Source organism: Fringilla coelebs (genome assembly GCF_963513975.1).
Source record: "Fringilla coelebs genome assembly, chromosome: 1".
NCBI lineage: Eukaryota > Metazoa > Chordata > Aves > Passeriformes > Fringillidae > Fringilla > Fringilla coelebs.
Genome location: NC_140028.1, coordinates 37,218,305 through 37,232,667, shown reverse-complemented (window position 1 = coordinate 37,232,667; position 14,363 = coordinate 37,218,305). Strand labels below are relative to the sequence as shown.

Sequence of the window (14,363 nt, the reverse complement as noted above, 5' to 3'; positions counted from 1 at the left end):
TGGAGGAGTCAGCAGTGTGCCCTGGCAGCCAAGAGAGCAAACTCCACCCTTGGGTGCGTCAAATGCAGCATCACCAGCCAGTCAAATGAGACGATTATACCGCTGTGTTCTGCATCAATGTGGCCCCACCTGGAGTGCTGTGGGCAGTTCAGGCCCCACAGTTTAAGGGGGCTGTGAAGGTCCTGGGATGCCCCCAGAGGAGGACAGCAAAGCTGGTGAAAGGGTTGGAAGACACCTTATGAGGAGCAGCTAAGGACATTCAGCTTGTTTGGAGACAAGGAGGCTGAGGGGTGAACTCATAACTGTCTCCAGCTTTCTGAGGAGGGCAAGTGTACAGGCAAGTGCTGATCTTTCCTTCAGTTTTGATATCCTGTGATAGAACATGTGGGAATGGTTCAAAGCTGCACTGTGAAGGTTTAGATTTGCCATTAGGAAGCATTTCTTGACTAGGAAAGTAGTTCAGCACTGACACAGGCTCCCCAAAGAGGTGGTTGATGCCCCCAGTTTGTCAGTGTGTAGGATGCATTTATAAAATGCCCCTAACAATAAGCATTAGTCTTTTGTCAAGTGAAATGGGCAGGCACTTGGACTAGATGATTGTTCTGGGTCCCTTCCATTTGAAATATCCCAGACCTATTCTGTTCTTGTCTATGAGGTTAAGAGACAAACAGTTTTTATTCCATGACAGCTACTGTAACTACTGAGAAGCTGTGGTTAGGGATCTGGTCAAAGAAATTTCCGGAGGTGTGTTCTGTATCAACTGAATTATCCCCCAAAGGGATTTTATATGGGACATGGCTTTCCCTTTCCATTATTTTTCCTTCTACACCATTCTGTCATGTTTGTCCCCATGTCCTCGTATTGAATAATTACAGTTTGTGCCAGTTTGCTTATTACAGAAGCCAGACTGCCTCTCTCTTATTTTCCTTTTGGTCTGAACTGGCTTTTGTAAAAGTTAACATTTCAAAGAACTGTGAGAGTTGCCATTAAAATAGACCTACCTGTGTTTCCTTTAAATGAGGCAGCCCTACTTCTGCTCACACTATGAGGAAATTGTTTCAGCAGGGGAAAGAGTGACATAAAGTTTAACCTCCCAGGTATTTATTCAGCTAGTCTGAGCTGCACAGCATGGTTTAATAGGCTTAAACTTATTTGTAACTGAAAGGAAGAAAAGAAAGAGAGTTCAAACACCCTGTCCAAGAGCACAGGAACCCTAGAAACATATTCTAGATGTCCAAAAGTGCCTGTTTTGATGATACCTTCAACTTCCCCTATTGTATTTAAGGGAATGCCCTGACAAAGGCAGGAATGATGCATCTGACACCATGTTCGCAGAAGGCTAATTTATTACTTTGTAATTCTATATAATTTAAAGGAATAAAGAAAGGACACATACTGAATGCTAAAAAGATACTAAGATACTAAAAAGATACTAATGTGTCATGACTCTTTCCAGAGTCTTGACACAGCTTGGCTAAAGAGTCAAAACAACTCACACCAGAATCCAATGAAACAATCACCTGTGGGTAAACAATCTCCAAACACATTCCACTCATGAGCACAATACAGGAGAAGCAAATGAGATAAAAATTGTTTTCCTTTTTTCTGAGGCTTCTCAGCTTCCTAGGAGAAAAATCCTGGGTGAAGGGATTTTTTTCAGAGAGTGTGAATGCCACATTCCCCCAAGTATAATAAGGTTTCTTCCAAGGACTGAGGACCTGTTCTTGAGTATCTGGTGTCCCTCATGTAAAGGGGAAGATTTCCTGTCAAAGATGCATCCCATTTCTGGATGCACAGAGAAGGAGGAGAACATTTTCTCTTCCTGACATAGTCTCCTTCAGTCTGGGTAGTTCAGAGTCTCTCTTCATGCCAGAACATGACCCAAATAAGCACCATCATCTCTGTCCTCGATTACATCTGAGCTTGTTTCCCAGAAATAAACTACCTGCTGTAACCAGAAGCTCAGCCTAGATAAGCCAGAGTCAGGGAGTCCAAAGACACTCCCTGTACAGCTTGTCTCCAGTCAGGACAATCTCAGTGCAGCAAATGAGCAGTTACTTTTGCCAGGTGTAGGCTCTCTTGCTGCATTTGCATTTCTTTGCAGGAGTAGCCTCATGGCAGGAGTTAGGGCCAAATCTACCTCCCATATGCTGTAACATCCTGACACTTGGCTCTGGGACAAGACAAGAAAATGCCTCCCATACACCCAAACTATGGGGAATGTGGGGACACACTCACTGGCCACAAAGGGATGCTTGTGCTGTTTTTTTGTGCTGATAGTGGGAGAAAAGTCCTTTCTAGAATGGCTGCAGTATAGCTTGTGTGTTTGCATGCTGCCTGATTACAGGCTGAGCTTAGATACCTTGGGAAGGAAATGCTGCTTTGGGATTCACCCTGAGCTTCAGGCTGCAGAATCAGGCCCAGATGAAGGCAAAGGGAGCAGTGGGGTGCGGTGTTAAGTGAAAGCAGAAGAAAGAGGAGTGAGCAGGACATGAAGGCACAACATATATACAGGGACCATCTACTGCAATCTAATAAACTGTGCCAGGGACATGTGATAGAAGAGATCACAGTGGGTCAGACATGACGGGAGAAGCGGCTTTGAAAATTCATTAGACACTGATAGAAAGCAAAGCTTCACTGCTATTCTTGATAGCTTTTCTGCCCAGTGGGAATTCTGCACAAAAGCCTTTTAGCACACAGTTTAGCTGGGAATACCTGAGCAAACTGATAACACTGCAGCTTTTATGGTATTCTTGTTTCTCACATATCACAGCAGACCCTTCCACGAAGGATTATCAGGACGTGTGTGTCTGTGTGTCTGTGTTTACAAACATCCCTCTGCACATTCAGGTAGCAGCTTGAATGAATTAAACAATGTTATCCATAGTGAGAACTACAGTGGGAAGGATCAAACAAGGACGTCGCTTTCCCCTTCCACCATCTTTCATCCTACACCATTCTGTCATGTTTGTCCCCATGTCCTCATATTGAGTAATTACAGTTTGTGCTGAGTGAAGAGACTGCTATATTTGCTGCCAAGCACATAAATTCTGCCATGTTTCTAATTATTGTATTGTTCCTTCCAAAGGCAAAAAAACACAGTTCAACTGTGGCTCAATACTGAATCATTTGTTCTATGGTTTAAATATGGCATATTTATACACAAGGAAAAGCACACATGGGGTAGATCATCTACCAAATATGCTGTTAGATGAAAATTGATTAGGAAAAACAAGGGGATGATCAAGAAAGGTCATCATATCTCCAGCTCTTCTGTCATCTGCTATTGTTCATCACTCTAGTATTTCAACAAACACACCCAGAAAGGCAAGAAATGTCTGGTGGGCATAGAAGGGGTTTTTCTGGTGTGATTTTCTGTGCATATATTAAACAAAATAATTATAGGAAAAGGACAGCGAACTATGCAATGTCCAAAAATATTTTTGAATTGATACCCACAGAGAGAAATACTGTATGCTACTTTTCTGCCCTGCCCTGCACACTAGATTATAGGAAAAGTTTTCAGATAACCTGTGCTCATTCATGCTGCCTTATATGAATTTCTACAGTCTTGTGAATTCTAACCAGCTCTTGGTTATTATTCAAAGCTTTTATTACTGTGTGATTTGATTAATGGCTGTTCTAAGCTATTGCATGTCATTCAGGCTTTGCAGATTACTTCTGAGGGGCATTTCTGTGTCAGCCAGTCCTGCAAGTCCTCTCAGAAGGTTCCACTTGGGTCAATAATATGAGCAGGCTGGTATGGGTAGAGGTTAAATTCTTACTTTCCATTCATTGGATCATAGAGCATTTCCTGCATAGTATGATGAGGTGGCTTTGGGTCTATTTTTTGGGTTGTTTTTTGTTTTTCTCTGAGGTATAATAGAATGGTTTGGATTGGAAGGGACCCTAAAGATCATCAGATTCAACATCCCTGCCATAGGCATGGACACCTCCTGCTAGACCAGGCTGCTCAAAGCCCCATCCAGCCTGGCCTTGAACGCTTCCATCCACAACTTCTCTAGGCCATCTGCTCCCCTGCCTCAACACTCTCACACATGCCCCTTGTCCTATCACTTGTAAAAAGTCCCTCTGCATCTTTCTGGTAGCCAGCTTCAGGCATTGGAAGGTGCCCTAATGTCTCCCCAGAGCCTCCTCTTTTCCAGGCTGAATAGCCCCAGCTGTTTCAGCCTGTCTTTACAGGAAAGGCTCTGATCATCTTCATGGCCTCCTCTGGCTTCACTCCAGCAGGTCCATATCCTTCTTATGCTGGGGGCTCAGGGCTGGACACAGTCTTGTGAGAACAGAGGAAGAGAATCGCCTCCCTCGACTTACTGCTGGGGCATAACTGTTGTTACTGAAAGCTTTGCAATTTTTAAAATTTGATTTTAAGCCATATTTATGGATTAATAGGAGCCAGGATAATATTATGTTCATTCTCAGCTATTATTAATTAGGTATTTAAGATATATCTATAAAGGTGCTTAGCTAATAGTGGTGATCAGACTGTTATAATTCACTGAAATCTTGAACTAGGCATTTTTGTTTCCATGTCACAGTTTGTATTTAAATGGGTACTGCCTTATGGTAATACAATTGTTTCATGCATGTGTATTTACATTGTACATGAAGGGAAAGAAATTACTCAGTAGAAAAGAAGTCATTCTTACAGATTTCAATGCATTGTTGGAATTAAAATACATTCTCTGTGTCTGTTGTAAGAAGTAAGTGGAAATAATACTCTCATTATGTGCCTTCAGATCTACTAAGGAGGGAAAAATATCTTTTGGCATTCTGTCAACAAAGAACATCTTTCATAATTGCAGTATAAGCTGTGAAAGAATTTTAAAAGGAGCATTAGCATAAAAAATGGCCAAGATTTGCAATATTCTGCTGTTCTGAAAGCAGTTTGCTTTTGTACCCCCTGCATGCATAATCAGTTTCCCTGGGATTCAGAAACCTTCCCAAGTACCTTGTCACTTGCCAAAGAGATTTACATTGGCTTGAGTCACTGGCAGACATTAGGTATGTGCAGCTTAGGTGGAGATAAAGTCATTGCCTGATGAGTTCCTTAGGAAATACTTTGGGTTACAAGACATCATCAAACCTGAATTTCATATCAAAAGATAGGAAATATAGTGTGATCTACAAGTAGCTCTGAAATTATCCTTAACACTGATAAGTAAAGGTGAATGCAGATAAAAGCAGGTATTTAGAAAATATAAAAACAAGTAACACAAAGTTGGTTTGGCAGAAATGAAGGAAGGTCGTCTTTTCACCTCCTTGTTGAAAAATTAGATGTAAAGGGTTTTCTCAGTTCCTGTTATTCAGCTGAAAAACTAATTAGTTATTAAATTAAATATGAGAACTTTGACCCTGTTCTTAGGAGGACTTTTATTTTCTTTACACTCTGGACAAAAGCTAGATCTAAAGTCTCACTTGTTTATCCAGTTCTTTTTTGGTGATTTTGTTAAGTCTGCTCAGATGTAGATCTCATTTCTCTTCTTTCTTACTGCCTTCATCACCTTCACTTTCAATTGTTTCACTCTTAAACTTTCAATATTTAAGGTTGGCTTTATTTTGCACTTTTGACTTGCACTGTATCCAGTTGTATCATTAACAAACAATTAATATATTTCAAGATAAAACACTCTTCTGACCAGTCATATTTAAATACTGTGTTCAGTGTTTTTACATATTGACACTTCCTTTTCATTCCAACTAGGAAATTTAGATCTCTATCACACAACAGACAACCAAATAGATAAGAATTAATGCTTAATGGGGTTTATTCCTAATCTCTTCTCTGAGTAAAGGACAAAGTTTCCCAGATCACTTCTGTTGCCATAACTCATCTTGGAGCACCAGTACCCCAGCCTGGTCTGTGGGGGCTGCTCTGACATTATCATAGTGTTTACAGAGTACCTAGGTGAAATTCTGTGACCTGTGCAGTTATACACAGGATTGGATCACACAGTTTGCTCAGAATCTTCCATCTTTCAGATCTCAGAACACAAAATATTTTTTCTAAGGACTTGCAGCAGAAACAAAGGAGGGAGAATAACTCATAGCTAAGCTGAAGAACAAGAGGGGAGAAAGAACACATTATGTTTCCCTTCTTGCTCTCAGCCCTAACAAAACTGGAACACATCGTGGTAACACAACCCATCAGTCCTCCCTCTTAACTGGTAAAGTCATTTTGGACAACTGGGTAACAGGGTGGTTGTACGTTTGTGCTGCTGGAGAAATAAATTCCCAGACCAAGGGCAAAGTTTCTGATCTTGGCCCGGGAAAATTAGAGTGTCAAAAGAATTTTTAATTTAAAGCCCAAGAGACGCAGTGGGAACAAGGACTTGAGAACAGCAAATACAGGGTAGAACTTCAAAAAGCACAGCATCTATCAGGTGTAAGTAGTCTCTTCCAGCTTGCTGCTGGGCCCCCAGTTCTAGCTAGATGGTATTTGAGAGGAATTGTCTCCTGCAGTATTAGCCAACAACTTCTATGTATTTTAGACACTTTAGTATCTGCTCAATTGTTTCTCCATGGTAGATATACAGCAAAAGTCCCTACAAACTCCTGTCATGCATTTTTAGAATCCTTAGCACATTTTAAAGGGCTCTCAGAGTTGTACTCTCTAGGATCTCTGCACTACATCTGCAAATGGCACAGTCAGGCCAGACTGGCTCTGTGCTGTGCTGATGAAATTGTTAGACAATACCCCTACAGCCTGAATTTTGTTCAACTCAAATCAAATAGATTTTAGGAAGATGAAGGAGAGGAAAAAAAACCAAAGCCAGACAACATAGAGTACTTCAGCTATTGCTGCTACCTTTTCCTGCTGTGTTTTCTGGACAATCTTCCAGTTGTTTGTGCACTTTTATGGTTTTAGATTTCTAAGTACTTTCAGGTTGAGCCTCCCCCTGCTACCAGTGTAAAATGTTATGCATTTCATAATGCAATTCTGGAAAATGCAGACATGCCTTTGAGACTGTCTGTTCTTAAATTTTAAAAATTACATTCAGTTTTGAAATTTTCTGTAGTTTTACAATATGTTTCTAGTAAAATGTTTATAATCATGCAGATAGGGCGCATAATTGTATAGAGTCACATAATTGGATAACTCTATACTATAGTAGTAAATGGTTACTATCCTGCTTCAAATAGATACTGCTGTTACTCTGGATCTTTTTCCTTTGTCACTGTCTTGAAATATGTAGAGTTATGATTTCTTTGTGCCTGATAATCTTAGTCATATTTCTATCTTGCTGAATCGTGAATACACACAGATACTGGGATAATATCTTGTTTCCCTTATGTATCTCTCATTCTGATTTAGTACTTTTCTAGTCTTTAATGGAGGAAAAGGGCTTTACAGTCCTCTCTGCAGAGTAATAAAAGTGTTAGTGGCAAATAGGTAGCTAAGAAGATTAACTACTCATGTTTCAGCTTCTCCTCAGTAGTTAACTCTTGTGAAAATGCTAATCAGGAGACAGTACTAAGCAGGATGCTTTGTAATTGAATGCATTTTTACTTTTTTGCTCAGTAAATTCACTCTTGCTACATAGTTTCCATTTTATAAGTTAAATTTAAGACATCTTGTCAAGCTTTGTATCCTACAAATTTTTAATGCATAAAGATTCAATTCTAAAAGTTTATTCTCTGTTCATATTCCCTCAGTCTTTGTGGGAAATTAGGCAATAGTGGAATATCTTGCAGAATAAAAGGAATTGTGTTTGCCAAGTTACACTTTTGAAGAACCTCAAGACATAAATAAGTAATGATTTTCAGTTCTCATCAGCAAAAAAGAAGTCAAGAAAAGGACATTTTCAGTGTGATGGCAAGCTGAGGGGACTAGATGCTTACAAGGAACAGTGTGAAGCACAGTTTCCATTTTTCCAGATTGGAGAAATCTTCCAAATCAATGTCACATGCATCCTCTTGGAGCCAGGAGTACTGTACATTTATTTTGTTTATGTGGATGGTTCCATGTTGTTGCAATGAGATCTCTACAAAACTCTGTGTAATTGCTTGACCTTGAAGATTAACCTGATAGCCCAGGGCACTGCTCCATGTAATCTTAAATATTTAGGAAAGGCTCACATATCTACTGTGAACCAGTGCAACTGCAGTATGTGAAGCTGATAGGAAAGTAATCTCATACTGTGAGAGTGCATTCAAAGGCCACAGCTGATGATGACAAAGCAAAGCAGGAAGACTTAAATCAAAATTATCCAAATCATCAATTTTAATAAAAAGTATTTCAGTCTTCAGAAAATGGCCTTGATTTAAATCATCGCTCTAGTTTTATTTTGCATTTGTCCTTGCTTTCCTAAGGAAAGGTTAATCCACATTAAGTAGCAACTATTAAAATACATTAATTAGCAAGTAAACATACATTTTTGCACTCAGTTTGATTCTTATTTTTAATAGCATATATTTTAGTAATATCCATTTATTAAAGCAATTATATCTCACAGCATATATTTGCTCAAATGATTAGTTTTTTAATTTCTTACACGTTTTAATAGTTCCTCTCAGTTTAATGATGGACAATTATATAATCTAATTTTACTTCTATTAAACTAGGCATTTACATTTCATGCGGATGTCCATAGCTTAAGCCTGGAGATTTTAGTTAGACTAAAGCATTAAGGTCCTCTTGAGAATCTGCTGCCTGCATGGGAGAAAAATAACAGAGACTACTACTATTTTATTTCTACCTAAGGATATCAGCAGAAAATAAATTATGCATCAAAAGCCTTGATAATAGCATCATACCAATGTACCCATGTTCCACTGATAAGAAATCCCTTTGTGGACTCCACATTGAAGTCTCTACCAACTTAGAGCCTGGGTGACAGCTGTTTCTCACATCCTAAGCCTATCCTTCACTATGACTTGGAGAATTCAGCAACACTTCTCATTGAAGAAATAAGGTTTTGGTAAGAAAATTCTGATGGGTCTGAAAATACTGTGTGGTCAAGTCCAAAGAATTATGGCTCAATGTTGAATAACAAGTGGTATCACTCAGGGGCCCATAGTGGGACCAGTGTTATTTCTTGTCTTCATTACTGACATAGCAGTCTTGCCTGTGCCCCCAGCAGGTTTGCTGATGGCACCAAGCTGGGTGGTGCTGTTGGAGGGCTTGAAGGATGAGATGCCACCCAGAGGGACCTTGGCAGGCTCAAGTAGTGGGCTCGTGTGAGCCACAAGAACTTCAAAAAGGCTACGTGCAAAATCTTGTACCTGGCTCAGGGCAATCCATAATGCCAGTTCAGGCTGGGGGATGAATGGCTGGAAGGGGGCCCTGCTGAGAAGAATTTGGAGATCATGGTGGATGGCAAATTTAACATGAGTCAACAAAGTGCACTTGCAGTCCACAGAGCCAATTGTACCCTGGGCTGCATCACAAAAGGTGTAGGCAGCAGGTCAAGGGAGGTGGTTCTACCCCTCTACTCTGCTTTCATGTTACTCCACTAGGAGGACCATGAGAATATTTGGAGGGCTGAGAGAGTTGGGGCTATTTAAACTTTATTTTGGCCTTTCCATTTATAAAGGCGGCTTTTTACCGTGTCTGTGGCGAGAGAGCGAAGGGTAAGAGTTGTACATTGAAAGAGCATAGATCAAGATTGAATATAAGGAAGGTATTTTTTACAATGAGGGTGGTGAGGCACTTGAACAGGTTGCCAAGAGCAACTGTGGATGCCCCATACCTGAAAGTGTTCAGGGATAAGCTGGGTGAAATTTGAGAAACCTGGCCCAGTGAAAGGTGTTCCTGACCACAGCAGGGAGGTTGAACCAGAAGAGTTTTAAAGTCCCTTCCAAACAAAACCTTCTGTGATTCCCTGAAATATTGTATGTATTGCTTATTCTTTCTAGAGAAAGGTTGTACCCTAACCACTGTGTAGATGGAGGAAGGCTGGGGACAGCAGCCTTTACCCACAATTTCCCGCCTGATTTTCTGCATAAAAGCACAGATAGGTGTCTTCTGAGACACTTAACCAGCCTGGGCTCTCCAGGTAAGACAGGGAGTCTTGTTTCCATGCCTTGAACTCAGTGTTGTCAAGACAAGGCCTCCTGGCTGTCTGTATTTCCCTCTGGATCAAGCCAGAGTCTCCTATTTATCCTTTCAGGTGCTAGTGATCTTTGATGCTTTGGACATCCTGTCCAACCCCTTCATCAGTCCCTTTGAATGATTACTGCAACTCAAGATGACCAAATTTAGACTCTTCCAGCTCAAATGCATCATAATAGCTTTGGTTATCACGGAACACACATTCAAGTCTATCACTTGGTGCCAGGCCAACAGCCCCAACATTTCCGGTACCAAGATTGGCAATTAGCCTGGTGGCTAGATGGGTTCACATGAGCATAACACTATTAATTAAACAGCAGCTGTGTTAATCAAGATACCAAAAGCAATTTGTTGGAATAAATATTTTATTAGCATGTCCATCAATAACGCAAAATAAGAGGTTTTAATTGATTCATTTACAAAAATATTCACACAGTGTTGGCTGTAACTCTGTTTAAGGATGTGGAAACAAGTCTCATCTGTCAAAGGGTATGTTCCCACTTTATCTCTTCTTGTTGATGGTGCTGTAGATACCAGTTACCCAGGTATAGCTATTTGTTTGTTAGTTACAAGCCAAGCATCGCTGACCCCTCGAGCGGCCATACTGACAATTGATGCTAAAGGGCTCTTTTTTCTCTCCTGGTTGTTTTATTCTTTCAGAAAAATGCATTCTGACTTTTAACTAAAGAAAGATATTGTTGGATTATGGAGGGCTATACTTAATCACCTCATCTTTTTTTTCCCATTGAAAAGACCACAAAATTGAAAGAGGGCACATATATACTGGTTTTCATTTCTCCTGGTTTTAATAACTAAACAGATGGGGGAAATGGTGTGTTTTAAACAAATTACATCATAAATACAACAGCTAGCAGTGATTTCTAATGCTGAGGAATATAAAGAAATATATTTCTGAGAAGTAGAGAAAGGCTGCTGATGCTGCAAGAAGGTCACAGATTAGGCAAAGTGTGTTTCAAACATTAAAGAGAGTGGGAAAAGATTAAGGAGAAGGTCTACTAAAAGAGCAGGATGTAAACTCTTAGGACTGTTGAAACTCAGGTTTTTCATGACCCACATTTTTTGGAAGACTTTTTTGAGCACTTTTCCCTATGCTTTCTCTGTGTCAGGTCGTTTATTACTTGCCAGAGTAGAAGTCTTGCTGTGCTTTATCCGCTTGTCCAACATCTTAGACATTTGAGAAATCTGCTGGAAGCACTTACAGAGATATATCTTATATAATATGCATGGATATAGAGAAGTAAAATGTATTTATAAAAATAAAGTTAATTTAATACAGAATACTACTAATAAGAAAAAAAAATACATCATGGGGAAAGAGTAAATAATTCTAATATTTGATCTTCCTTCACAAACACTTAACTCACAGCCTTTACTACAATTAATGCCTATCATGTTCATTATTTGTTCAGCAGTTTTAATCTTCAAAACATCTTAGTCATGTTTAAGAAAAAGAAACAAACCCAAGTGACTTATGCAGTCGAATTGCACAACATAAATGGTGATCAGGAAACATTGTAAATAAACAGGTGACATCCTTTTATGAAAAATCACCTGTGTTCTGGTTTTTCTGTGGTATTAATGCAATATTTTTAAATTATATGTAACCTTCAGGTGGCACAAGCACTGCATCCCAGGTATGATTTGTCCTTTGGTGTCTTGGAAGCCTTTATATTGTATTGTTTTAATTATCATGCCTGAAAGCTGCTCTAAACTGTGAAGTTTAAGGAAAAAATGTGCTTAATCTGTCAAGGAGTCTGTAAGCCACTGCTGGCCCTGGATGTGCTGGCAGCTGATCCATAAGATCCATGTCATTAATAGCAGGAGCTGGAGTGCTCACACAATTCTCAGCAGGTAAAGTGAGCCCTGCAGTGCCTGTGGGTCCCATATCCTGCTCCATGGCACCAGGCACATGGAGATGGGCAGCTCAGGCATGGATCCATCCTGGCCATCCTCCAGTGAGCACCTCCTCCAGAGCTGGTTTGCATTTAGCTGGCTCAGAGTGTCAGTGCAGCAAAGTGCTGCTCACCTGAGAGAGGCTGAGGCAATACCACACAGCAAACTGGGCACCAAAAAGCAGTCAGGAAGCTGCTGATACTCTATCTGCTCAGAATGAGAGAAAAGTTGGATTAAAGTCACTTTGTGAAAACAGCAGTGAGGTGAATGCCCTGGAGAGGAAGCTCTGACAGGACTGTGGCACAGTGCTGTGACAGCCCTCATTCACAAGCAGCTCAGCTTCAGCATACTGTAGCTTAATTCTCCATGGGGAGATTAATCCCTTGGAGAAGGATTAAGCTGCAGTGAACTAGGGCCACTTTATTTCTGAATGGGAAAGGCCACACAGGGATTTAATGTACTTTATCTTATGTGCATTGATTTCACAGCTTTAGTTAATTCATCTTAACTTCCCTGAATTCCCTTGTGTGGACAAGCTTTTTTGTCTGCAGAGAGGCTTTTGGAGCTGCTTGTAAAGCTCCTGGTGCAGCCCAACCAGAAAGCAGGTTGGAATGATTTTTCTGTTTCTGAAGGAGCTTATACCTGTCTAGATACTATTAAATTGCCTCTTTCTCAGATGGTTGATCTGTGACATCCTTAGAATAACTATTTTAATTAGATTTTTTGAATGGACCAGAGAAAAAGGAGTGTTCTTAAAACTAATCTCTGGGCTATTTTTGAAATCTCTCATGAAGAGTCTTTTCAAGGCTTTCAGATGGCATGAATTGTGTACAGCTGCACAAACAATATTTTCTCAAGATTGGACCTGTCTGGCCGTGCAGTTTAATAGGTTTCCTTGCCCAGTGGGATTTTCTTAGTCTTTGGTCATGATCATAAGAAAACATTTTGTCTATATGGATAAGGAGAAAGTGGAGTTTCTATTTCTTGATCCTGAAGATCTTAATCCCTTCCTCTTGGTGGCACAAGTTACACGGATCTGGGTTAAGGATCTGTGAGTGCTGCTGTTAAAATAATGGCAGGGTTTGACTGTTGTTGTTCTTTGGGGAAATGATACTGTCCATTTCCTGCACAGTTAACATGAATTACATGAAATAAGGTGTTTCCTGATGTCAATGAATCACAGCCCAGTTTTACTGTTCAGTTGCATCATGAAAATTCACCTTTCAATTTGAAATTTGGCCTAACAGTTCTTCACTGGGACACTTTATGTAGCACCAAAAGACATCTCTTGTGGATTCCATAAGAGTGTTACTATGACTTAATTCTGTAGCAGTCAACAAATATTTTGGCATTTTAGTAAGCATAGGAAGTGCATAGAGGCCAACATTCATGTGGGAAAAGCCGTGTGACAGCAGAGGTATTGAAGAACAAAGAAATGTAAATAACAGCTGAATGTCAGGGTATAGATGTTTTCCACCAATATTACTCAATAGTAGTATTCATCAACACTGATCCCAGTGAGACTGGGAAGATATTTTGAACTATAAAAATGCATATTTATATATAAAATATAAGTTATTCAACATGAGCAGAAGAGAGGAAATTAATTTAATTGTTTGTGACCCTTTGCACTGAAATAGAAGTAAATATCTTTAAAATTTAGTTGTATATATCATTGTAGTAACAGCTTTGTGTGTTCAATGGGTTCTAATGATGGCTTTTCCTCTTTTCACACAGCTGATTGGATTTGTGTATGCCTGTTACGTGATCAGTATTTTCATGGAGGAGGAGGACAGCTGTAAGTACTGATACACACCTCACCATCTCTGGAGCCAAGGTACCTGGGCTGAAACTTAGTCTTGCATTAAGCCACCAAGGCAAAGAACAAAGTTTGAAAAATGGCAGAATCTGGGATTCACGTACACAAGCAAATATGCTTAAAGACATACGTATTTAGGTACTAACAACTTATCAAGGTGGGATTGCAATTTCTGAACTTCTTCATGGAGATTTGAGAACCTCTTACATGAGCCAGTCACAGAGGTGAAAAGTATGTGATCCATGTTGCATATATATAGATCTGTATGTCTTTATGGATGTACATTTACATTTGAATCAAAGCTCCTGAAGCCTCTTAATCCGTTTTTCCAAATGACATCTCTATCAGCAGTAAAATTAATGCAGAGGACAGACCAGGCCATTTGCAGCGTGCAGTATCCCTCTGATCAATAATTAGGCAAACCTGATCTATGCTTACAAGCACCTAGACCATGTATTTAAGATGCTGACCCCATACTCTTGACTTGCTTTTGTCAATGAAACCCTTATATATGTACTCATGTTGTTCCAAAAGTTTGAAAATGTGCACACC

General features: G+C 39.9%; 1 protein-coding gene across 1 annotated transcript in view; it reads left to right on the top strand.

The window, feature by feature from the left end:
* The window catches only part of NKAIN3 (sodium/potassium transporting ATPase interacting 3), a gene marked incomplete at both ends in the record, with an annotated part of 308,984 nt that extends 295,183 nt beyond the window's left edge, over positions 1-13,801 (top strand). Inside the window, one exon of the mRNA XM_084202196.1 lies at positions 13,730-13,801. Within this exon, the coding sequence (XP_084058322.1) occupies positions 13,730-13,801 (72 nt within the window). The remainder of the gene's footprint in view (positions 1-13,729) is intronic.
* Positions 13,802-14,363: the final 562 nt, after the last annotated feature.